The 26,817-nt window shown below is 38.8% G+C and overlaps 1 protein-coding gene across 1 annotated transcript in view; it reads left to right on the plus strand.

The window, feature by feature from the left end:
• Window positions 1–26,404, plus strand: part of SLC30A8 (solute carrier family 30 member 8) — a 45,445-nt gene extending 19,041 nt beyond the window's left edge. The window contains exons 3-8 of the mRNA XM_082433294.1: window positions 10,078–10,224; window positions 13,327–13,480; window positions 17,372–17,522; window positions 19,486–19,591; window positions 24,007–24,141; window positions 25,427–26,404. Of these exons, the coding sequence (XP_082289420.1) occupies window positions 10,078–10,224; window positions 13,327–13,480; window positions 17,372–17,522; window positions 19,486–19,591; window positions 24,007–24,141; window positions 25,427–25,572 (839 nt within the window). The 3' untranslated portion in view covers window positions 25,573–26,404. The remainder of the gene's footprint in view (window positions 1–10,077; window positions 10,225–13,326; window positions 13,481–17,371; window positions 17,523–19,485; window positions 19,592–24,006; window positions 24,142–25,426) is intronic.
• Window positions 26,405–26,817: the final 413 nt, after the last annotated feature.

A 26,817-nucleotide genomic window follows, 5' to 3' on the forward strand; every position in this document is an offset into this window, starting at 1 on the left:
GAATATTTTCTGTAAATATAAAGTAACAATATGCTCATTGTAGATAAGTTGGAAAGCAGAAGGAAACAAAATAAAATTCATCACAATCCCCTTTTGAGTGATAATCTTCAATAACATTATGGAGTATTTTTCTACAGTATATTTTCTTTCTTTTTTTTTTTTAAATTTATTTATTTATGTTTTGCTGTGTTGGGTCTTCATTTCTGTGCTAGGGCTTTCTCTAGTTGCAGCGAGCGGGGGCCACTCTTCATTGCGGTGCGCGGGCCTCTCACTATCACGGCCTCTCGTTGCGGAGCACAGGCTCCAGACGCGCAGGCTCAGTAGTTGTGGCTCAGGGGCCCAGTTGCTCCATGGCATGTGGGGTCTTCCCAGACCAGGGCTCGAACCCGTGTCCCCTGCACTGGCAGGCAGATTCTCAACCACTGCGCCACCAGGGAAGCCCAACACAGTATATTTTCTATTCATAGCTCACAATTTTTTTTAACATAACTGAGAGCACACAGTGCTTTTGGCCATGCCATCAAATACTCTTCAAAAACATTTCTATGCCTGAACAATATTCTATAATATGCTCTACTGTGATTTACATAACCATCTCTCTATTGTTAGAAATTCTGGGAGTTTTTTCCTGCTTATGGACAATGCTGCAATGAAAAATCTGGAATAAAACTCTGCTTGCTTTTCTGGATAATTCCTTCAAAGAGATTCCTAAAAGTGGAAATAACTAGTTGAAGGACATGAATATTTTTATTACTACTTTATGCACATTGCCAAACTGCTATCCAGAAAGCTTGAAACAATTCCTATATCTGCCAGCTCTACATGAGAATGATTCTCTCTCCAAATCTTTCCCAGAACTTATTTTAGTCTTTCAAAAATCTTTGCTAATGTATAGATGAATATGCTTTATTTTAATATGCATTCCTTTGTTACTATTAATATTATTTGCATGTTTATTAACGATCTGTATTTCCCTCTGTTAATGCATTTCCTATTTGCCTCTTAATATCTGTGGCTCACTTGTTTTTTCAGATAATTTGTAATTCTTTATATTGATCTCTGGGAGCTCTTTATATAGTTATTAAACTTTTGTTATATCTGTTATAAGTACTATTCTAGTTTGTTGTTTACTTTTTAGTTTTTGTTTAATTTTTGGTTTGACTTAGAGAAGTTTCAAATTTTATAGAGGTAATTGTATCAAACATTTCATTTTGAGCTGATTTCTTTTACTACTCTTTCACTATTTTAGTGCTTAGTAAGCCTTTCCTATCTACTGAGAAGATAAATATCATTTTGTTGTTGTTCAATTTTTTGCATTTAATTTTAAATCAATGTGAAATTATCTATGCTCTTAGCATTGAAAATTCTCTTTCTAAAGAGCTAACAAAGATTTACACATCATTTATGGAATAATTCATTATTTCCTTCATTGATTTTTCTCCATATTACTTTTATCATTTATCAAATTTCTATAAATAATAGAGTTAGGTTCTAAGGTGTTTTATCTGTGCTGCTGATCTCTGTCAGTAGTAACATATTTAATGTAGATTTACATGTTATAATATCTGTTGTTCTTTCCTCATTATCCTTTGTTTAACAGAAAAAAGGTAAAGGCTGTTCATTCCTGTTTATTACTCTAATTAAACATGAGAATAATTTTGTTCAGTTTCCTCCAAAATCTAATTTTGATTTTATTGGTATATAAATTAATTTGGGAACACAAATCTTCTTAAAATACTCAGTTTTTCCCTCCAGGAATACAGTATGTTTCTCCATTTATCCAGATATTCTACATCTCTCATCAAGTTAAGGTTTTATGTTTTTAGTTTGCTTGTTTTAACACAAGGACAACCTACTTCTTGTTAGAGTTATTTATAGTTATTTTGTGTGTTTGGTTTATTCTTTCCAGAAGTGAGTAGGGTCTTCCTTTTCTCATGTCCTGCTTTCTAAATGGTTACTTTTTGGATTTTGGAAAGTTCTCATTTTGTATATTCATTTTGTACTCAACAGTGTATTTGAACTATTGTCATTCTAAATGTATCTCAGTTAATTTTCCTTGTTCCTCTCTCATCTCTCCTCCTAGGAGATAATCCTCTCTTGTTCAAAAAAATTATATTTCTCCTTGCTTTCAATAGTTATGTCTCTTCTGTATGTTTCATATTTTTATCATGTTAAATAATATGCTAAATCAAATCATATGTTCAACTATTTAGCTGTTAAGTGAAATGTTTCCTGAGGGGTTAAGTATTTTTATTATGTTAATGAAGTATTCTCCTTGTCCTAGTTTTTTAATGGTTAACGGATAATCAAGGATGAGTGTTGACTTTTATCAAAAACTTTATCTTTTTTTTTTTATTTTTTTAATTTTTATTTATTTATTTATTTATTTATGGCTGTGTTGGGTCTTCGTTTCTGTGCGAGGGCTTTCTCTAGTTGCGGCAAGTGGGGGCTGCTCTTCATCGCGGTGCGCGGGCCTCTCATTATCGCGGCCTTTCTTGCTGCGGAGCACAGGCTCCAGAGGCGCAGGCTCAGTAATTGTGGCTCACGGGCCCAGTTGCTCCGCAGCATGTGGGATCTTCCCAGACCAGGGCTCGAACCCGTGTCCCCTGCATTGGCAGGCAGATTCTCAACCACTGCGCCACCAGGGAAGCCCAAAAACCTTATCTTTTAAATTGATTCTGTTTTAAAAGTTTTTTACCCATTGTTGATGTGTATTATATTAAGAGATCATGATGCATTTCTGGTATTATGATGACAACAGCTAAAATTTGTTTAATGCTTACTATGTGCTGGGAACTGTGATGAGTGCTTTCTATGTATCACCTTACTTAATCCCGATGAAATTCCTGAGAGGTAGGTCCTATTATGAATTGCACTTTATAGACCATAAACCTGAAGCACAAAGAGTAAAGTACTCAACTTTAACAACATACCTATCAGTGAGCAGGTGATCTGAATTCCAGAGCTCATGTTCTTAAGCTCTCACTATGGTGACTAGACCTCGGTGGACCATTCTTCCAAGGCATTGCTCAATCTGAGTCACTAATAATTTTGTTAGAATTTTTACACTGAAAAATCATTGTAACTTTTTTGATCATTGAAATTTAACTATAGTTTTCTGTTTTGGAGCTATTTTTCTTGGTTTTTGAATCTGAGTTATGCATATTAAAATGAAAAGTTTAGTTTTAATAATTTCCTTTTTATATACTGGGCTGGTCAAAAAGTTCATTCGGGTTTTTCCATAAGACGTTAAGGAGAATCCAGAACAAACTTTTTGGCCAACTCTATAAAAAAACTAAAACAATTTATATGACATTGTAATTATTCTTCCTTTTTAAGAACTCCCTGATAAATTGTCTGACTTCAGAGACATTCTTGGAGATAATTTTTCATATATTTTAGCTTCTTCCTCATTCATGGACATACTCAAAATTTCTACTTCTTGAGTAAATTTTGGTTATTTATAAATCTCCCAAGTCATTCATCTCACTGAAATTGTCAAATTTATTATCATACAATGGAACATGATAGTCTTACATTGGTATTCTCTTATTTATTCCAGCTCCTTTCTCATTTTAATATTGTTTGTATATTTTTACTTCTTTTCCTTGATAAAACTTTCCTTTACTTTATTGATATATGTATTTTTTATTGAATATATTATTATTTTAATTTTCCTTCTGTTTTCTAATTCATAATTTTGGCTTTAAAAATATTTTTATTTCCTCTTTCTTTTCTCAGAGTTGTAGTCTTATTGCATATTTTAATATCTTAAGTTATATCTTTATTTAATATATTTGTATCCTTTCTTTTTATTAATAATAAAGCTATGTACAGCTTTAAACTTAATCTAAAGGTTTTGGTATGCTGTGGTATCTTATTTATAATTTTTTTACCAAAAAATTAACAAGAACACTATAAGCTACCTATATAAGTACGATAGGCTACTACCACTCTTACCACTATAACTTGTTACACTCTGTTACCAATATTTTGGCTTCATTTTCTCTTTATTACCCCAAAAGAGTGCTAAATTAATGATAATCTGATAGTGGAGGAGAATCTGTTAAGCTTTTTTTCTTTTTTAGCACTATAATAGCAAGCAATTAGAATTAGTTTCTTCAAGTTATGGAGTCTTCTGACCTATACACGTATACTTTTATAGCTTTTGGAAACTGGAAGAGAGCTTAGACCCAATCCGGTCCAAGATGAATCCAGAGTTGGTAAATAACCTTCCAGTTAAAATTTTTTTAAAAAATTGATACCACACAATTTCTAGAGCCAGGGTGAGTCTTTTGAATGAATGACTTAATAGCTTGATAGAGCTGCAAAGAATTTACTTTTAGCAGCTCCAATCTGGAAAACTCCCTCTGGAAATCCATTGATATCTATACTAGAGGGGCATTCTTTTTTATTATTGAAAGTCACGAGACTATGGACAATTTTCAATTGCTCACATAAGAGATCAACAAAACGGAAAATCTAAAAAACATAATCCATTTGAAACATGATTTGAAAAGCTGATGTTCTGGACATTCATAGCCTTCCAAATAAAGTACTTGCGCAACCCCATGCAAACACAGCTCAGCAGGATGTATAAACTGGCTTGTTTTCTGCACAACTTTCTTCTCTTGCTTTTCCCGGAAAACATGTGGATGCTGAGAATAGACGCATATTCTCCCCAGCTGATATCGAATTAATATTCTGAAATGAGATGGCCTCCCATTCACAAAACTCAGTTTTCTCCTTGTACCTTTCCGTATGCCCTGTCAATTTGTTTCTAAAATTTTTAGAGGGGAAATGGGAAGCTATTCACTTGGAGTGAGCAAATCAATCTCCTCCTTTCCTTCTCATTCCTAATAATTAGTCTATGAGTTCAAATCTGGCTTTAGGGTCAGAAGAAAGTGATGTTGTCAGTAAAGGAATTAAGCGGATACTGACAGAAAATCATTTGGAATTTGAGCTGTATTGATGTTGAGCTAATTTTCCTGAAACATTGCTCTCATCGTGTTAATTCTGTTTTCAAAATTCTTCAGTGGCTCACCTTTGCCATTTCAGTCCTTCACAACCTTTTTCCCATCATGTCAAGCACAGGAAATTTTACTGAGCACAGGGGCAAACTGACAAGTATTCTCGTAGCAGAAAGAGGCTGGTTCAGGGGCCCTCTCTGTGGTAGGCCCTACTCAGCTGCACCAAGTGAAGAGAGATCAATATACTGGAAAATGCTGGCATCCTGCACAAAATGAAAAATTCTTACTCTGGCTTTCAAGTTATTCCACCATTTGCCTGCCAAACTGACTATCAATCTTTTTCTTTTACTACTTCCCTATATGACTCTTCTTCTGTTTCAGCTATTTATTCATTCTATGCAAAATAATCATTGCACCTTAAGGTCTCTGTAACTTTTGCTTATGCCTTTTGATTTACATGGAAAACCCTCTCATTCTCCATAGCCATCAAAACCCTGACCATCATTCAAGACCCCAACCCACAACTCACCTCCTTCCTAAAACCATTTTTGACCATGTCAGAGAAAGCAAGTAGTATTCTCAGATGACTTTTAGGAATCTGGGAGGTCCTCCTGCAGGATATGGGATCTGAGCAAAGCCTTGAAGGATGAGTAGGAATGGAGAGGTGACTAAGAGGGAGATGAGAAGGGCCTTTCAGATGGAGGGGCTTGAATGAGGTCCAGGAGTTAGTAAGTATCAGCCTTACCTGGAAAGATTTTGAGTTCTTAGGTCAGCAATAGGACAAGAAATCTGTATTCTTAGAAGGAAATTCAAGTGATTCTGATGTGTTAGCCACATTTGGGTGGCACCGTTTGCAGTGGACTGGCATTGCCTGCCCAGCAAGCTTTCTCATACTTACTGTCCTGGCTGCAGCTCTGGTCCTCCTGGCCCAAGTCCCTCATGCTCACAGGCACGGCTGGCTGTGAGACAGCAAGCTGGATTAATCGGAGTCTCTGGGTCTTTACATAGGGAGACTGGGAAAAAAGCTCTCTCTCTTTCCTTTAAAATACTATGCTGAAATGATATAAACCCAGAGGCCCACCTTTTTTTTTTTGCTGAGGGGGAGGAAGTCTGTCTTCAGCAGAACAAGAAATAGCAATAGTTGGAGACAGAGTAGAGCCCCAACAAAAATTTTTTGAACCTTATGATTAGGCTGTACCCGATCCAACCCCACCCAGATTTGTTCTCAGTTATTTGAGCCAATAAACGATCATTTTGTTGTTGTTTAAGCTAGTTTGAGTTGTGCATTTATGACTTACAACTGAAAGAACCTAAGGCAGTGGTGTGGGGTAAAACATGGTTAGTGAGGAATGAAACTAGAATGGTGGCTGAGGGTTCTAGGAGGTTGTGAGGCCCAGCTGGGGAAGCTGGATTTATTCTGTAGGCTTTGGGGAGTAACTGGCGTTTAGAACAGGGGAGAACCAGGTCACAGAGCTGTGTTTAGAGAAAGAACTGGCCACAGGGTGCAGAGCAGATAGGAAGAGGGAATTAAAGAAGGCTAAGGCTTTGAACCTACTGAATTGGGATACTTTCTGATTGAATGTAAAAATTCCTATTGTAGCAAGGCCATAAAGAGGAGTTACACTACATATGTAAACATGCATCCCTTTTTAAGAAGACAGACGTACAGAAACCGAGAACTCACAAAAACAAGCTCAAGTATGGCCATTTCTGGAAGAAAATGAGAGTAGTCAGGAAAAGACATCCTGAAGCAGGACTATTTAGAGTTAAGCAAGAATGGAGGAAGCATTGGTTTGCTGGAAAGGCGTATAGATCTGGGAGCAGGCTGGGGAAGATGGTAAGTATCTCAGAGTAAAAAAAAAAAACCTCTCTCCTAGTAAGAGAAAGCTAAAGCTGAGTGATGTGATAACCACAAGCTTTATTGCTAAGGGTGCTTATTTTGTACTAGAGCCAGGGCATCTCAGTGGCTTAGGCTACTTATTTTTTTGAGGTTGTTGGTATTAAAAATTTAAGAAATGTCAAAACGTGCCAATGCAAACTGTGGTGTGTTTTAAATACATGTTAAATAATGACTTCATGAGTTTTTGACATAACATCATATGTAGTGTAATAATGCTATTCATAAAACAAAGAATTTTAAAAATATGAATTAATAGCATACACTGGGGTTGTCTAGAAATGGGACACAAGACTACAATTGTCAGATGAATATTTATTTCTCCCAATCCTGTTAGCATGTCTGTTCTCCACAGAAAACGTCACATGTACTTAACAGCAACTCTCCAAAGCTGGGGTGAATATGAGACCCAGGGCCAGTGGCTCCCCTGCTTTCCTACTGTCATCTTCATCCCACAGACCCTAGAAGAGTCTGTTTCCAGTCCTTAGTGCCTCTCCTATCTTGTTCTAACTGCATGACTCTCTGCATTTTGCCATGTAATCCAGGAACATGTCTGTTACTGCCTTACTTCATGCCTTTATCTCAGTTTCCTTTGGCTATTTCTGCTGTGTCTTAACCTTCAGCTTCTCCCTCCCCCGCCCCCAGCCCAAGTCATCCTCCCTATTGCTGGCAAAGATCTCCCGCTTAAATACAGATCTGAACATGTCACAACCTTGCCTCAAAATCACAAAATGATCCCTTTGTCCCACAGGATAACATTCAAATCCTTTAGCATTACGTGTGACACCATACACAAGGGTCCCCAAGCCACCTTTCCAGTCTCATTTCCCGTTATTTCTCCAACACACCACACCTCCTACTTTTCCACAAAGGTGCCCTGTTCTGTCACTTCTCTCTGTTTTTGTTCTTGCTCTTATCTCTTTCTGAAAAACTCTTCCTTTCTAGTTAATTCTTACCCTTCCCTCCTGTGGTAAGTTCTTCAGGGCTCCCAGTGAGAGTGGCTTTCTGATCCCCTAGCCCATGATGCCTGTTTTCTATACAGTGAGTGTTAGACAATGGGATCACTGAAGAGAGGAACTGTGCTTTGTTTAACTTTGTTTATTTTTGTGTACCCTATCCCTGTGATGTGCACAGTAAGGTCTCAATACATCCTGGCTGGATGATTGAATTAATTGTCGATAACACCCCATGCTTTCAGAAGCAAATGCAAACTCAGTCACAGACTACCTCTTACAAACAGTTTACTCCATAGGATTCAGCATGATTGCCCACAGTTTTTTGGATTGTTCTTATAAGCAGCTTGGATGGTTGCAGAATGATTCTCAGTTCCCGGGTCTCCATATAAACATGCTTCTTCCAAAGCAAGCTCTTTTTCTTTCCCAGTTACCTCCTGACTCAGCTGAGCCTGTTGAAGAACCCCTGTAAGATTTCATTTCCTTGACTTAAGCTACAATTTTAGCCCAGCATACCATCATTCATCACCATCATTCATTGCTAAGATTGCGGCATGCTGCTTATCTGCATGTAGTCATTCCCTGGGCAAGAAATAATGCATTATTAACACAGCTTTATTCTCAGGCCCAAGTTTGGCAGACAGAGCAACATTAGAGGATAATTGGAAGGACAGCTGATTTGTTAGCAAAATGTTGCTTTTTGGCTAATGAATCATTCTGATTTTTGCCCTGACAGCTCAGTAACAAGCTTGAAGACTACTTTGCTTCAGACCATTAAACTTTGACAAACCAGATATTAACTATAGCTAGAGCCAGTGATCTGTGGGGCTTATTGCAATTATGAACCTTATATGCAATTTTTTTAAATCATTAGTTGAGACAAGGTGAGTCTGATGATGGAGGGGCTGATGGCTGACAGTCTCTGTAGCTTTGTTGCACACAAGGCAATAAACAGCTTCTGGGAGGACTAATCAGTCAGCGGAAGCTCTTTGCTGGGAGATTGTAGTAAGAACAATAAAGGTTATTGCACTCAAACAACAAGCCCTGTTCGAGAAGGAAAAGACAAGGTTGTCCTTTTGACTTCTATTTTAGAGGTTGGAGGTCTTTTCACAAAGAAGAACTAGACAGAAGTACAGGGAACACACCAAATGGAGAGAAAAACAAGGCAGGTGTCCCATGGCTTGGGTTCTCTTTCTGTCCTTTATTGGACTGTTGATGCATTCAAGATTATCATACTAAGTGAAGTAAGTCAGACAGAGAAAGACAAATATCATATGATATCGCTTATCTGTGGAATCTAAAAAAATGATACAAATGAACGTATTTACTAAACAGAAACAGACTCACAGACATAGAAAATAAATTTATAGTTACCAAAGGGAAAGGGGGTGGGATAAATTAGGAGTATGGGGTTAACATATACACACTACTATATATAACATATACAACCTACTATATATAACATATACACACTACTATATATAAAATAGATAATTAACCAGGGCCTACTGTATAACACAGGGAATGCTACTCAGTGTTCTGCAATAACCTATATGGAAAAGGAATCTGAAAAAGAACAGATATATGTATATGTACAACTAAATCACGTAGCTGTACACCTGAAGCTAACACAACATTGTAAATCAACTCTACTCCAATATAAAATAGAAATTAAAAAAAAAGAATCTCATTGGAAGGTACCTGCCCTTTCTTCTTACTCCTCCCCACTATTCATAACAGCGATCTCAAAACCAGGTGGATAACATAAATTAGCGGAACAGAAGGAAGCGGTAAAGACTATGGTAAAATTACAAGTCAAATAACAGCACATCGGTGGGCCAGATTGTGTCATTTGGTTTACAGACCAAAGTCCAGGTCCTCAGTCTGGAGACCCTTTCAATCTGGCCTGCACCTCTCCAGCCTCCTCTTTTTATATTTCTTTTGCATCCTCATGCCCCAGTCTAATCGGGATGTTCTTCAAATGTTCCCCACATTCTCTTATCTCTGTACCTTAGCTCTCCCAGGAATGGCCTCTCTTGTGCAATTCAATTCTACATGTTCAAATCCTACCCACTCTCTGGATCGTGGTTTCTCTACTTGTCAAATTGGGAAAAAGAGGTGGATTAAATCAAAGTTAAGACCCTTCCTCGTCTTCAGTTCTGTGAGTCTGTGGCATTTTCACCAGCTGCGGTTAGTATGTATATGATCTAGTTGCACTCTGGGGCCCTAACCCCATATCCTATTCTGCATCCCCGAGGTGGACACATTGCTGGGAGTCTTGCTGTCATCACAGACGCTGCCCATCTCTTAATTGACCTGACCAGTTTCCTGCTCAGTCTCTTCTCCTTGTGGTTGTCATCGAAACCCCCCTCCAAGCGGCTAACATTTGGATGGCACCGAGCAGGTACAGTTCATCAACTGAGCACTGACACAGAGTAACGCTGCAGAGTCAAACTGAGGATAAAAATGGAAGGGACAGTGAAAAGCCTTGTTTGAAAATCCCTTGGAGGTACATCTCTGGTTCACAGAGTGAAATAGATGTGTACGTGGTAATGTGTGTTCTCAACGCTAATTCCGCTAAGAGCCAGATTAATGGCGCTACCTCTACTCCAATGCGACAGCAGGAACACATACCTCACTTTAGCAACCACCCCAGTCCAAGAATCTCAGTGTGTGCTAACAGCCATGATATTATTCATTAAATGACCCGGCATCTGGGAGAGAGGGTGGGGTGAAGCTTCTACCATTTTGCAAAGTAAAGCACAGAGAGCCCAAGAGAGTTGGAGAGATTGAAGAACTTCTTATAGGGGGGTTGGGAATAGAATATGGACTTTCCTGCTCACACAGCATTTAGCCATTCAGTGAATGGCTCAGCTGGATATCTTGTTCAATCAGCCATCAACAACAACAAGAAAAGGAGAAGGAAGAGGAGGAAGAGGAAATGAAAGTTTATTTTTCCTCTTTCTTAGATCTGGTTCTTTGACGAGTGATGGCTTGCTCTTGTCTAGGAATGGGCCCAGGTATGATGAGGGTTTACTACCTGGGAAGCTTTTACTTTGGCTCATTTTTACAATCCACCCCTCTCTCCAACACATACTGTCACTCCACTTCTCCTCCTCTGTATTATTCCTTATATCAGCTGGAGGAGCTACTGGCTGAATGTACAAATCATGTGTACAAAGAGTTACAATTCTGTATTTTCACACCAGTTGAGAAAATCAATGTGGAGGAGATCTGAGGGCAGAGCTTTGGGCAACATGCTAACACGGCCAGCCTTCACCGTAAGGTGCCAATAGACAGAGACCACAGCTTGTAGGCTGACAATTGTGGATTGTGGTTTTTCAAGTTTAGAATGATAGGAAGTTCTAATTTCATGTCAAACAACTTATCAACACAGGTGTTTTGGATTGCCTTTCCTTTAACACTGAGAGAGAGAGAGAGAGAGAAAGAGAGGGGTGAGGCAATAAACATCAATAAAAAGACTTGGTGACAATGTGATTTAAGATGCTTTTCAGTCCCTGAATAGGGCTACACTTGGAAAACATGTACCTTTGGCTGAGCACCCATCATTTATCTGCATAAATTTTTACACGTATTTTACCCTTTCTCATACCATTGGTCAAAGCTGCTTTGTAAACACACGGAAGACTCAGAATTTAGATTGCTGCTTGAACTTTCTCATCCTGGTGATGGAAGTCCATGAGCATTGACACTGTAGAAGACCAGGCCTGTTCAATAGGGCTTTCTGCTTCAAGGGAAATGTTGTATAATAGATAATACAATGTGGTCATGGAGCACTTTAGATGTGGCTAGTTCTACTGAAGAACTGGATTTTTAATTATACTTATTTTAAATTTAAATAGCCACATGTGATTGATGGCTACCATATTAGGCAGCACCTCCATAGACATATAGGTGAAAATCAACTAGCACATCAAACATGTAAATTCATGGTTAACATTGTTTAGGAAGAAGCTAAGTACAAAAAGTGAGTTTATGTAAAGATAATGCTAATACATGCACCCCAATGCTCACAGCAACATTATTTACAATTTCCAAGATATGGAAGTAACCTAACTGCCCACCAACAGATGAGGGGATAAAGATGTAGTATATATATACACATATATACATACGTATACATACACATACAGTGGAATCCTACTTGGCCATAACAAGAATGAAATTTTGCCATTTGCAACAACATGGATGGACTTGGAAGGCATTATGCTAAGTGAAATAAGTCAGACAGAGAAAGACAAATACTATGTGATATCACTGATATGTGGAATATAAAAAATACAACAAACTAGTAAATATAACAAAACAGAAGCAGACTCACAGATTTAGAGAACAAACTAGTGGTTACCAGTGGGGAGAGGGAAGCGGGGAGGGGCATGATAGGGGTAGGGGATTAAGAGCTACAAGCTATTATATATAAAATAAATAAGCTACAAGGATATATTGTACAACACTGGGAATCTAGCCAATATTTTATAATAACTATAAATGGAATATAGCCTTTAAAAATTTTGAATCACTATCTCATACACCTGAAATTTACATAACATTGTACATCAACCATACCTCAATAAAAAAAAAAAAAAGAGTGTTAAGTGGCCAGTGAGACAGGGGGCATGTGAATATGATAAAAAATCATGAAAGTATATGTAAATGACTGAAGTCTGGGAAATAATATGTTACATTGCTCTGCTTTAAAAGGGGGAAGGTCAGAATTATGAAATGTGCCTGACTACTGACTCACAGAATGTTTCTAGAGCCTTGTAGGCTTTTAGAACCTATTTACAAGGTTGAGTGAAAGATCAAGGTGAGGTGTAAGGAACTTCTAAGTGAGCAAACATAGTTCACTTAGTGGGAAGCTTGAACGCTATCTTATCTTTAAATGTTCATGTAAATGTCTCCATTCTGACACTTCTTTTCCTTACTCTTGCTTGTAAAATGCAGTTAGAGCGTTGATATACCTTGGAGTTTGCCTCTGTGTTTATAATATGTTGGGTTGGCATATGAAACTCATTTTCATTAAGTCTCTGAAGGCTTCCCTTTTTACTATTTTACAGTGCTGGCAAGTTGTAAATGTTTTATGGCAAAATTAAGAGTTTCTAAACACATTTTACTCTTTGTGTCCCGTTATTTCATCTCCTAATAAGTTTCAATCATTTTAGCACCTGTTTAAATTAAAATCCCTCAGGAAAACAGCAAGGGCAGGCAGCCATTAATATGCTTTAAAAATTTGCTGAAAATTACTTAGTAATATGGAGCATAATGAACTCAGACACTGGTGTTTTATGAATACAACATTAAAGTGTCTCATCTTAGTGCTAAAATCCATCCACACTTTTGCTTTGTGAATCACCGAGTGAGCTAGTGTGAAGCCTCTCTTTTTTTGGGGGGGGGGAATGGAGCATTAATATCTTATGACTCTTGGGGAGGTTAAGGTGATTCACAAATTCTTTGTTTATGCGTGTCTGTGTGCTTGAATCCCTAGAGATCCTTGGTGCCCTGCTGTCCATCCTATGTGTCTGGGCGGTGACTGGTGTGTTGGTGTACCTAGCGTGTGAACGCCTGCTGTACTCCAATTACCAGATCCAGGCGACCGTGATGATCATTGTTTCGAGCTGTGCGGTGGCAGTGAACATTATGTAAGTCACCCCACACACTGCCCATGAAGCTTGTCTGGACATAGATTTGTGGGTTTGTTGTTGTTGTTATTGTTTGTTTTTAATTCCTCCACTTGTGAGGATGGTAGAGACCTGACAGAGTGTTCAAATGGCTCTAAGACTGAAAATAGGGCTGGTTGTGCTAGTTTAAGTTACAGTGTGTTTTAATATTGGCTTCTAATAGCTACCATTTTGAATGCTTCCTATGTGTCAGAGACTGCGCTGAGATCTTTTGATCTATTTACATTATCAAGCTCAATGTTCACAACACTCATACCATACAGATTAGGAAACTGAAGCTCAGTGAGGTTAAATAAACTGCCAATGAGACAGTGCAGAGCAGGATTTGAAAATAGACCCACCAAACCCAGAATTGAGCTTCTAGCCGTTCTACTCTCTCACACAAATTGATGGTTCCATGTGGGATGTGACTTACTCCTATTCTTTTGTTACATGAACACATTATGAGTTCCCAGAGACCTGGGTTGGAAGAGATCATAAATTTTATTTACTTCAGTCCCCTTTCTACTTTTGAATTCTCTTTTGTAATATCCCCATAAAGTGGTCATTAGTTTCATATATTTTAACAGAATAATAGGGAATTTATTTCTCTCAAAAGCAGTCTATTTTATCTTTGCATCATTATGACTGCATGAAAACTCTTAAGCTGTGCTAGCTAAACTCTCTCTTTAGTTTCCATCTCTTGGTCCATTCTCTCATCCAAGCAGTCTTAAATCATTCTTAGAGGAAATGTGATCATGCCCTGCTGGACATGTGATCATTGCCATACTGGTCTGGTCTTCCCAAATGAACTATTTGATTGCTCATGACAATGCGGAGTTGAAGCCAGGGCTTTGATCCTTTTTGGTTGATTTGATCTTTCCTATTTGATAGTCTGATTTTGGGCAACGTTACTTAAAACTCTATCTATCCATCCATCCATCCATCCACCCACCCACCCATCCATCCATCCATCCATCCATCCATCCATCCATCCATCTACCTACCTACCTATCATCTGTGGTAGACACAATAATGGCCCCTCAAAGATTTCCACATTCTAATCCTTGGAACCTCTGAATATGTCAACTTACATGGTAAGAGGAACTTTGCAAATGTGGTTAAGGATGGATCTTGTGAAGGGGAGACTATCCTGAATTATCCAGATAGGCCCAATGTAACCACAAAAGTCCTTGTAAGAGGGAAGCATGAGGTCAGAGGGGAGAGAAGATGCTGCATTGCCAGCTTTGAAGATGGAGGAACGGGCCTGGAGCTAGGGAATGTAAGTGACCTCTAGAAGCTGGAAAAGGTAAGAATATGAATTCTCCCCTAGAGCCTCCAGAAGGAATGCAGTCCTGCACACTCATTTTAGACTTCTGACTTCCAGAACTATAAGATAATAAACTTATGTTGTTCTAAGCCACAAAGGCTTTGTGGTAATTTGTTACAGCAGCAATAGAAAACCATCTATGTATCACCTGTCTGTCTATGTTGCAATGTAACATGATACATTCAATGAGGTAGGTTCACGAATGAAAGTGAAGAAGATAGTGACGAAGAATGGCATTTTAAACAGCGTTTTTTTGTTTTTGTTTTTTGAGAGTGGGCACAAAGGAATCCCTGGAATTAGAGGGTAGTCTGAGCGTGTGTACTTTGAATAAGTTCCTCCAGGCACTTTCATGTCCTTAGCTTGTACCTGCCTCAGTTCCTCATCCCTTAGTTTGGGACCCATTGCTCAAAATCTCTAAGCTAAACAATTAGAAGAGTGGTATCTGATCTGCTGTCACTGACTAGATCACTATTTCTACCCAGTTAACTTGAAAATGTGTTTCATATTGGCACTGGGAGAAAAAGTATGGGAAGATCAATGCAAATCTATCACTACTAGGAGACAAATAAGCCAGACCACATGTCCTGCTGACTGGGAGTCAATATCATCATCTTTGCATAAGAAGAACAATATGTCCCCAGGGCAGCAGGAACAATAAAAATGTTAATAATTTCCCGAGTCATATGTCACATAGGTTGTGTGTACGCTGCATAAAGATGAAGAATGCACCCAGCTAACTACCACATAAATCTGGCACCTTGATGATCGAGTGTGACTTTCTAAATAGATACACCATCCAAATTTTCTTTTTACTGCAACTGCTTTCGAACTTCGACCCTAATATTGCATGTGCTTTTCATACTTACAAAGACCAGGGAATTGAAAAGCATTGACTTCCCTGTGCAAGCAGGCAGTTATTTATGGATAAGATACTGAGTGACTACAATGTTTACTCCCAGAACTGGGATTACAGGTTTCAAGTGCTGCTAGATGCTGTATTGTCTGACCACAGAGATATCAGAACCATAATTCGGGAATAAATCTATTCCTTGGGAGCCCAAAATCAAGGCAGAAAGTTCTAACAGAAGTTGCTAAGGGATTCTCGGATGAAGATTATTGACAGCGCCTTAAGGCTAAGTTTTTCTCTGCCTGCAACATTTCCTAGCCTATTTAACTAGTCTATTTAACTCTAGTATATCCTTTCAAATCCAACTCAATTGCCTTGTCTGTCTAACTAAATCAGAGCCCCCTGTTGTACTATCTGTAGCACCAGTTCTTAATAGACTTAGTAGAATTAGAATTTTCCATTTATGTGTGTCTTTCTAAAATCTCTGCCATCTCCATCATACTTAAAGCTACAATGGGGGAGGGACTACGTTTATTTTCACCTTTATGCCCCAAGCATTTAATAGTGCCTGGCATATAAGAATCCCTAAGTAAGTTTTTTCTTTAATATAAAATGAGGAAAAGAATGAATAACAATGTGATGAGCATACATGGCAGACCTAGAAAGAAAGTCTATTAACTGCCAGGCATGTTAGGTTGTCTGAAGAACTTCAAATGGTAACTCTTAATTGAGGGTGAATTTTTGCCCAAACACTGACAATCTAAAAACTGTAAATTATGTAATGTTCACATCTTGGTGGATAGGAGTCTCTCCGCTTTGTGATGATGGCCTGAGATTTAACAGACACTTTACCTGCAAATAGACTGGGATACATGGTACTAAAAAATTATTTTTTTAAACCTTTGTTCCAAAATGTACAGACAGCGTTTCTAGGCAAAACATAAGAGATATTACTCCTAAAGTTGTGGGTAAATAGAATCAGGTACATAATTTATAGGGCCCACTATTAGTCTCTTTGACTTGGATTGGAGCTGTTAAATTTTGCAATATGTTATATATACATATAACATTTATATACATTATAATACATTAATATATTTCAGTCTCTTGATAAATAGCTACATATACATAAGCACAGTACTCTCATCATTGGCCATTAGGGAATTATTCAGATTTCCAATTCTCATGGAAATGAACAAAATTAAGTAAAATAAAAGATTAAAAAATCCGACTTTGATGAAATTCACCACTTATTTTGTTTTATTGTTTTCTGCTGCTTTTTTTGCATTTGAAACCAGCACATTTAATTAAGCTCCCACCAAAGCTCAGCTTTAAGCCTAGCTCAGTGCCTGACATTCAGTAGACCCTCAATAAATGATATTTCCCCTCCTCATTGTCAAATACTTGGCATTTACCTAAGAGGTGATGGTTTCCAGTTTTAAAATGAAACAGAGTAACATTAATTAGATGGAAAAGAAAACTGAGGTGAATCTTCATTGTCTATCTTTGTGTGAAATTTTTTAAATTCCATGATACCCTTGTGTTCAAAATTAGTTCAAAATAGTCCACTATAAAGCATTAATGTTTCAACTCTTTGCCATTTTGGGTAATACATGCTGTTGTCAACTCCCCCATTATGCTGCATAGATTTTTAAGGGTTAATCTCGTGGGCCAAGGACATTGTTTTTTCTTCCAGACTAAGTGTGATTTTGCACCAGAGACACCCTGGCCACAATCACAAAGAAGTGCAAGCTAATGCCAGTGTCAGAGCTGCTTCTGTACATGCCCTTGGAGATCTATTTCAGAGCATCAGTGTGTTAATCAGTGCACTTATTATCTACTTTAAGGTGAGTATGTTTGAGTTTACTCACTGTCTCAGTGATTTTGTAGATTAGGTGGTACAGAAGCTGACCCTCCATTATTAACTTAAATGAGGGTGGAGAGCCGGTTTGCCTACACAAACTACTTTACAAGGTTTAAACAAAGAAACTTTCAAAGCTTGAAACCTTAGACTTTCCAAATTCCTAAGAGCTATGTCTTTAACTGTAGGGCTGCCAGTCTTTCAAGAAAGTAGTTCCTTCTGTTCTGCGGTTAAGATGGATTGCAATGGAACCATGAATAACTTAGGGTTCTTGGGTTGTAAGCAACAGAAAAGATCTGTAGCTCACTTAAGCAAAAAGTAGACTCATTGGCTGAAATTTATTGGATGTACTCCTCTACAGAAATCAAGGTAGGGCTTCCCTGGTGGCGCAGTGGTTGAGAATCTGCCTGCCAATGCAGGGGACACGGGTTCGCGCCCTGGTCTGGGAGGATCCCACATGCCGCGGAGCAGCTGGGCCTGTGAGCCACAATCGCTGAGCCTGCGCGTCTGGAGCCTGTGCTCCGCAACAGGAGAGGCCGCGATAGTGAGAGGCCTGCGCACCGCGATGAAGAGTGGCCCCCACTTTCCGCAACTGGAGAAAGCCCTCACACAGAAACGAAGACCCAACACAGCCATAAATAAATAAATAAAATATTAAAAAAAAAAAAAAAAAAGAAATCAAGGTAGAATAAAGAGCAACTTTTGGTATCTAGATTTCAGAAACTATCCAACTTCTCTCCTAGGCACCATGCTGAAATGAATGTGACTCAACTAATTTTTTTCCTGTTCTTGTCACTCTGCTGAAGATTCATATTTCTGGGAAATGGAGCTCAATTGACATAGGTTGGGTCTTGTATCTGCTGTTTGGCTGGGGACGGTAGAGCACCTGATTGACTCTCCCACCATGGGAGACAGGTAACTCATTTCCAAAAAGTCAGGGTGTCAGTTGAAACTTGGAGTAGATCCTGAGTGGGCCTCTGACCCCAAACAAATATTCACTACAGATCTCTATTTGGTAATACCAAGAACCAACAGAGTTGGGTGAGCGTGGAGGTAGGGGGGTAATGGAGGAGAGGACCGTATAGCTCTGTCTGTTCACATCACGACTGCCCAGTTAGCAAGGACTCTATTATTTTTACTGGAAAATGAAAACATGTAAATAAAAATTACAAAGACATTTCTGAATTCAATTGAGCAAATCCTCACTAAAAGCTTTAAGTTTAAGACAAAATCCTTCAAAATTGTAGGGTGAGTGAAGTTTGAGAGTACTCTTACCAAGGTTACTCTTCCCGGGTTTCTTAGAAGTAATGAGGCACAAATTTTTCTGTGGCACAAAACTTCATCAAGGGCAGAAGAGCAGGTGTTTCACCCTGAGGCCAAGGGCTCCAGTGGTGAGAAAGCATGAGAATGAGGCCTCAGTACATATTCTTTGGACTGTATCAAAGATGCCTGCCTTGAGTATGTGTCATATTTAAGAGGGAAAGAAGTAAACTAACCCAGTCTGCCAAGACCAAGCTCTGGCTATACCTTGGTTACATGCAATCTCTGAACAAATGATATCCTTTCTTTTCATCATAATTAAGGCTGAAAAGTCATTGAACGTTGTACAAATGTGTGCATATTTTCATCACATTCTCTGTACTTCTATTAATTTGAGAGAAGTTAAATCAGGCCTTTTGAGAGAGCACTCAAGGATATCTCTCTTTTTACTTCTTAAATTGTGGGGAGAGCATGTCCTATGGTCTCCCTTTCTTGAGTCACTGAGAGTTGAAAGCTTAGAAGAAGGACTGAGTCTTCAGGAAGTCTTGCCTCTGAGTTGGATGTTCGGTGTCAGGAGGGTGAATGGGTGACAGGGAGGGAAGGAAGCGTGAAGGTTTACTTATTTTATCAATCAGACTTTCCGCATGGGAGGCCTGGATTCAATTAACTGAAATCCCCATATTTTCTAGCCAGACTATAAAATGGCTGACCCGATCTGCACATTTGTCTTTTCCATCCTGGTTCTGGCCAGCACCATCACTATCTTAAAGGACTTCTCCATCTTACTCATGGAAGGTAGGAATGATTTTCCTATTATTCCCAGCATCTGTGTTTTCTCTTCCTTATAATCACAAAAGGGAATGGCCTCAAGGCATGCTCACTGTAAGTTTGCATTATAGGGAAAATGTAAACTTACAAGAAATTTTTGTGAAAAAAATTATGATTTTTATTCAAATGGGAATACATAAATAAAAAGGATTGGCTTCTGTTTTCTTCAGCAACTGTTAAATGATATGGCATAGTATAAAAACAATACTTACAAACACTAGAATGAGTGATTCAGTGAGGGAGATACAGCAAAAATATAAATTTATCCCTAAATACGTGGCAAATACCTAAGAAATATTGAATAAATCTATCCCTCAGGCAGCATTATAGCTACTATGAAAGACTTGCCTAAAATGCTCATTAGACTAGGCCAGCAGTTCTCAGAGAGTGGCATCAGAACCACTTGGAGGGTCTGTTAAAACACAGACTGCTGGGCCCACCCAACAGTTCCTGAGACAGCAGGCCTGGGGTGAGACCTGAGAATCTGAATTTTAACAAGACGTTGCTACTGCTGGGCGGGGGCCCATACTTTAAGAACCACTGGACTAGTCTCTTCATACCCCTGAAAGGGTTCTTCCATGAGGGCACTGGGAGCGGCACTTAGAAAATTCAATCACAACCAGAGGTTTGCATCTTATCAAACATTCAGATGATCAAAAATAGCCATACGTCGGCTGAGCTTCTCTTTCCTGTCCAGCACATTTTGACCGAAGGTAGACACAGTCTCAAGAGTACAGCTGCCTTCACGACAGGTCACCCTTCCCTAGCTTAGCATTCACTGCCCAGTACACGTTTAAAGGTTTTGTTCTCAGAGGGCATGATAATCGTTGGTAGGTGATAATGTTGATTGACCACAGTGAAACAGAAAACGGAGTCAAACATCACAGAGTAACAAGTGAATGTCCTCGCTCAGAAGGGGACAATATTTGGTTTGTCAAGTCACAGATGCATCCATTTCCTTTTCTGAGGGCCAAGTGCTGCGCTGCAGCTGTCACTGCTGTTACGGAACTTACTGACTTGAAGGTGGAGAAAAGACAAATGTGTGTACAATGTGAGATGACCATATTCCACTTTATCTCTCAGTACAGCCCTTCTCTCATGATTATCTTTTTTTTATTTAAGCAAAAATGTAGCTAATTATTGAAATTGGCAGGTAACTCCTATCTGGAAGATGCTTAATTTTTAAATTAGGTTTTCAAATTAGGTTAGCATAAAATAATACTTGTACTTGGTAAAATTTTAAAAAAAAGATGGAAAGGTATAAAATGATAAGAAAAAGTCTCTCCATTTTTCCACCTTTGAATTCTCAGTCACATTATTCAGGAGTAACACCTACTAATAAGTTGACATATATCTTTCCAAAAATATCTATGCATTTACACATATATGTACATGTAATATACATATATACATGTGTGTATATGTGTGTATATATATAGTGCATGTGTGTATGTCTTTTTTATACAAACTGGGATTACATACATATTTTGTTCTGTACCTTGCTTTTTTCAACTGGAGATCTTTCCATATTAGTACATACATAGATACACCTCATTCTTTTTCATGGATACAAAGTATTCTATTCTACTGTAAGCATGTATCGCAATACCTGCTTATTGACAGACATTACAAATAATGCTGCAATTACATTTTTAGCACTTGTATATCTGTGGAATAATTCCTAGAAGTATACTGCTGTTTCAGAAGTTATGTGCATTTTAAAATTTGATAGATATTGCCCTTTCTACCAAAGATACCATATCAATTTCTTTTTTACTGACAGCATATGAGAGTGCTTATTTCCTCACATCCTCACCATCACTGGGTATTGTCAAACTGCTGATTCTCTTCTAATCTGATAGGTGAATATTATCTTATTGATTCCATACACAAGTCTTGAATTATGAAGAATACTGAGTGGTTTTTCATATACTTATTAGCCTGGGTAATTATTTTTTTGAAAACGAATCTGGGTATTTTCCTGGATGCATTAATATTTTTGCAGGCTCTCCCCCAGAAAGAAAAAGTTTTCTAAGGTGTGATGAAACATTGAGGCCAATGGGAACATATCCTTTTGCTTGTCAATATTATTTCATAGAGTAAAATAAGTAACAGTGGACTTGCATTCTCCATAAAAGTCAAGTGATAAAGGAGGCAAGAGAAAAAGAGGTAGTGGGATCATGGCTTCATCTCAAGGGTCCTAGATGAATGACAGCAGGTCTTCAAAGGGTCAAATGAAACTCTCCAGAGATGACACATTGGGCATAATAGTCAACTTTGGGTTACAGTACATGGAGTCTAGCATTTGCATGACACTCCACACCCAGAGCACATACCTTAGAATCTGACATCCCACTTACCTATGTGGCCTTAGCAATTCTTCTTAACCTCTCTGACTCCCACTTTCTTCTCCAGTCAAACAGGAGTTGTAACACTCACTAACTAGCTCTTAAAGTTCTTATAACTATTAAATAAAATAATCACTATAAATAAAGTGCTCAATACAAACCTTGACATGTAGCTTCTCAATAAAGGTGTTATTATTATTATGATGTAACGTTTTCACCCATGACTCCATGCACATTCTATGGCTAATCTGAGACAAGAACTTCTTTGTTTCTAGTACCCTGAGCTTTGTGCAGCTCATAGAGTAAAAAGCCATGTTGACCAGTTCTATGAAATATGAAGCGGGACTAAACTCAACTCAAACTGTAGTGAATTTTAAGTTAGCCTCAAGGAGGAAATCCCCATGAGCAAGGTTCTTAAATCCTGAAAAAGGAGAGTTAAGGATTCCCTATTCCTTTTAAGTAAGTGGTTCTCTACTAGCTGCTCATTACAGTCATCTGGGAAGCTTTTAAAAAATACTTATACCCAGGCCCTAGACCCAGAGATTTTGATTTAATAGGGGCTGGCTTTGATGTTTTTCAACATGCAGCCAAGCTTGAGAACCACTGCAGGGTAGAGCTGCCCAGTAGCTGGTAAATATTAGTGTAATGGTCCTCTACCTTGACTCAGTTAGAATCACCAAATGAGCTAAGAAAATACTGATGCTGGGTCTTATCCCCAGAGAATCTGACTTAATTGGTCTTGGGTGTAACCCAACAATTCATTTTAGAAATTTCTAAATTTCCTGATCATTTTAGAAATCATCAGGATTTCTAAAATCCCCGGTGACACTAATGTGCATCCAAGGTCAAGAACCACTATGAAAGCATATAGATTTCAGAGCCTCATCCATAGAAATTTTTTTCAGGAGCATTTTAATGGAGCCAAGGCATATTTATTTTTAACAAACACACCAGGTGTTTGTGATGTATGTATACAATTGAAGTGGAAGCTAAAAAGTGTTTATCCTTAGAAATCTCTTCTACAGCATCCTCTTTGGATCACCCTTAGTTGACAAGGATTTACCTATTGCATCAAATGGCTTTACCACGGTTGTACTAGTTGAGTTGATTTTTTTTTTAATTCTTATATCAAACTGATGTCTTCTATGATTTTAACCAACCATTGACTCAGGCCCTTACACTTTCATATCCTGTCATCTTCTATGTGACAATCCTGGCAATGTTTGAAAACAGTGATCCTACTGCCCTTAGCCTTCTCATCTCGAGGCTAGAGACACCCCAGTTCCTTCAGCCCCAAAGAATAGCTGATTGGCTGCCAGACTTCCCACCTTCCTGTGTGTCCCACACTGTTCCTTTAGAAACAAGGACGAAAGTCAAACTACTGCATTCTGTGGCCCAAATAGTAAACCCTAAGATACCTAAAATAATAGAAATTCTACAGACTGAATAATGAGATGGTATTAAAACATTAGGATGCCCTATTAACACCGTTCACTAAGTGACCTGCTGGATAACTAACATTTGTATAGCAGTAGAGTTTACAAAGGACAGATATTTTCTGAGATATTTTCAGAGTCCCCAAAGGACTCTGTTAACTACATATTGTTCTTATCATCCTTATTTTACTACAAATGTTCTAAGGATTAGACAAGTTCCAAGAGCTGGGTAAATTCACAATAGTTGTAGTCAGAATGCCAACCCAGGATAATTTGATACCAAATCCCATGTGATTTCCTTTTCCTTTCCAGATAATTTCAAGATAACTGGGTAAACCATACACTCTGAAAATGAAGGGTGATGACTGTTGTTGATGATTGCCTAGTAAAATCTGCAAATATTCTTTGTGAACCTGTGATTGATGGTAAAACCTCTGAAATAGTCAGGTGAATCTGCTTTGTAAACATCTGAAATAAGAAACCATAAATGGAAAGGGCAAGTTAATATTTTACTAAGGACTTTCCATCCTCGATTGGCCATTGCACTGAGCTGTATTTAGTGAAATAACAACAGCCTCCCACTCTGTCCTCTTGGCAGGTGTGCCAAAGAACCTGAGTTACAATGGTGTGAAAGAGCTCATTTTAGCGGTGGATGGGGTGGTGTCTGTGCACAGCTTGCACGTCTGGTCGCTAACAATGAACCAGGTGATCCTCTCAGCTCACGTTACTGCAGGTCAGTGAGTTTTGTAAACACCCTGCACGAAATTCAGTCCTTGTCCTGTAAAGTCCGTAGTTTCCCTCCTTTTGGTAGAGTAGCCCTTAGTGTCTGTTGCCCCTGACAAAACAACTGTAAAGTGTTTTGTGTGACCAAGGGCCTGTGAAAATCATCCCCCTTGCCAGTGTCATCATGGCAACAGTGATACTTATAACAACCCTGGAGGCCTACTGCAGAGGGTTAGAGAGTAGAACAAAAGGCTAAAATGCCACCCAAACTTCAAGGCCTTAAACTCTGTTGGACTTGATGTTCTATCGGTTAAATAAGAGGAAGAATTTAAGAAGAAATCTTCATTGAGTATCTTTGGTGTGTAAGATGCTTCGCCTATCACCAAAGACAGAAAGATGGTCCCATCCTTAAGGTTCTAAAAAGTTAAAAGATATTCTAGTCAGAATTAATCGTGGTTCCTTTACTGAATGGTTAGAAATTCTGTAACCATGTGAGATAACTCTTAGGATTTGGGGTTTATCCTAAAAACTACTTTTTCAAGTAGAAGGTGATTTTGTTCGTGATACGTCCTAGGGCTGAGAAAATGGGCACTGCCTCGGGAGACAGCTCAGGCTAAGGATGACACATTAGGCTGCTAAGAAATAACTCATGAAGTTACTCAGAGGCAGGGAACAGGAAGAGTCATTTGAGGACTGTGCTTTCTCAGACATCCTCATCTTTGCTGAGAGGCATGGATCTGGCTGGAGGGAATTTACAGCCTACACTACACCAATATTTCACTGCAAATGGAAGAATCTAGTAAACAATCAGGTTACTACGGAGGGAACTTTACAGCCTCCTGATACCTTTTGGGACAAGAGAAAAGATGGCAGTGCGGTTTGCTGCTCTAAATGCTTCCTGGCTCTTGTCACTATCTTTGATATAAATTCTGATTAGCTATAAGGGTGGCAACCCAGAGAACCCAAGCAACTGGTGAGCAGGGCTGTATAAGAAATAATAGTTTTGACTTGGCTTTTTCATGGCTTGTCTCCACTTTCATACTCAGCTCCTAGGAGCACCAGACTCCAGAGAGGCTGTGGGCGAGAAGAGTTCCCATAGTGACGGGGTGCTTTGCAGCACTAGGATGTCCCCTGTCTTGTCTGTGTGAATGTAGCTGATGGTCAGAGCCATCACGGCTCCTTCTGAGTGCACTGCCTGTGCCCCACCCCACCAGGTCAAAGACAAAAGCTGCAGATGAGACGTCACCCCTGTGTGTACAATCAGTGCCAATCTCACTGTGGTTCTTTATCAACAGCAGCCAGCCGGGACAGCCAGGTGGTTCGGAGAGAAATTGCGAAAGCCCTCAGCAGTAGCTTTCCTGTGCACTCACTCACCATTCAGATGGAACCTCTAGCCGACCAAGACCCCGACTGCCTTTTCTGTGAAGATCCCCGGGACTAGCTCAGTCGCACTGCCAGCTCCCCAAGTTTGACAGGCCACTACGTGCTGCTCCGCAGTTTCTAAGAAACCAAAGGAAGAAGTTTGAGAAATTCATGATACAGTTCAATGCACATTTTATCCTTCTTTATTTAGCTCCATCCACCATGAATGAAAATGCGTTTAGATTCATCAGTCCATTGGATTATCAACCCATCAGTAGCTGTGTTCAATTCCAGGAATGTGTGTATAGATTATTCCTGACTGGGGCTGAAATAACAGCTGTTTGTAACCACAGGTGATTAAAAAGTTCACCTCCCTTCAATAACGCATCCCGAGGCCGAGTGGGTAAAGTTGAACTCACGAAAGTCTTATCAGGAATCAGTGGCAAGGAGAGAGTCACAAATTTTTTCCGAAACACGAAAAGCAAAAATGAGAGGAGCCAAGTCAGGGGTAAAAGAGAATTGGGAGGTCTAATACTGCATTAGAGCTCGACTTTCCCCCTAAGCTGTAATATAATTTGGGGCATTACCTTTCTACTCCTTATCAATATCACTATTCACTAAATGGGATAGAATTCCCTCTCTTTATCTTGCTTGCACACTATGTTGTGATATGTCTGAAACTGCTGAATTATATTTTACTTCCCTGTATAAAAGGCACCTGTACAAATGAAAAATGATGAAACTGCTGCTTTTTGAGTGTTTTCATACGGTGTGGCCTAATAATAAAAGAAAACGAGGAGGCACAGAGAGGCAGAGTATTTACCCCAAGTCACATGGAAAATAATTTAGTCAAAGAATTAAGATAAGAGCGCCCAGGTCTTGAACAGTATTTATGGAGCACCAAGTATTGTCCTAGTGGCTCTTATCTTATACTGGGTTCTTTAGATATGTCCTCTTATTTCATTCTAATGATAACTTTAAAAAGTTCAAATTAATACCATCATTGTATAGATATGGGTGTAAACGTTAAGTAAAGTAACCAATGTCATTTATTCATTCATTTAAAAATATTTTTCGATGCAGGCTATGGGCTGAGCATTGGTTAAACCAAGCTGACATGGCCTTTGCCCTCATAGGACTCTTTCCCCTATGTGGGGAGCCGGGCATTATACTAATAAACACCACCAAGAATGTACTACAAATAGCAGCAAGTGATATGAAAGAAGAGGCTGATTGAGATTGGGGGAGGTCAATGGAGGGCCCCTCTGAAGAAATGGCATCCAAGTTGAGACTTGAATGAAAAGACAGGTGATAGCCAAATGCA

This window comes from Balaenoptera physalus (genome assembly GCF_965194825.1).
Source record: "Balaenoptera physalus genome assembly, chromosome: 17".
NCBI classification, from domain to species: Eukaryota; Metazoa; Chordata; class Mammalia; order Artiodactyla; family Balaenopteridae; genus Balaenoptera; species Balaenoptera physalus.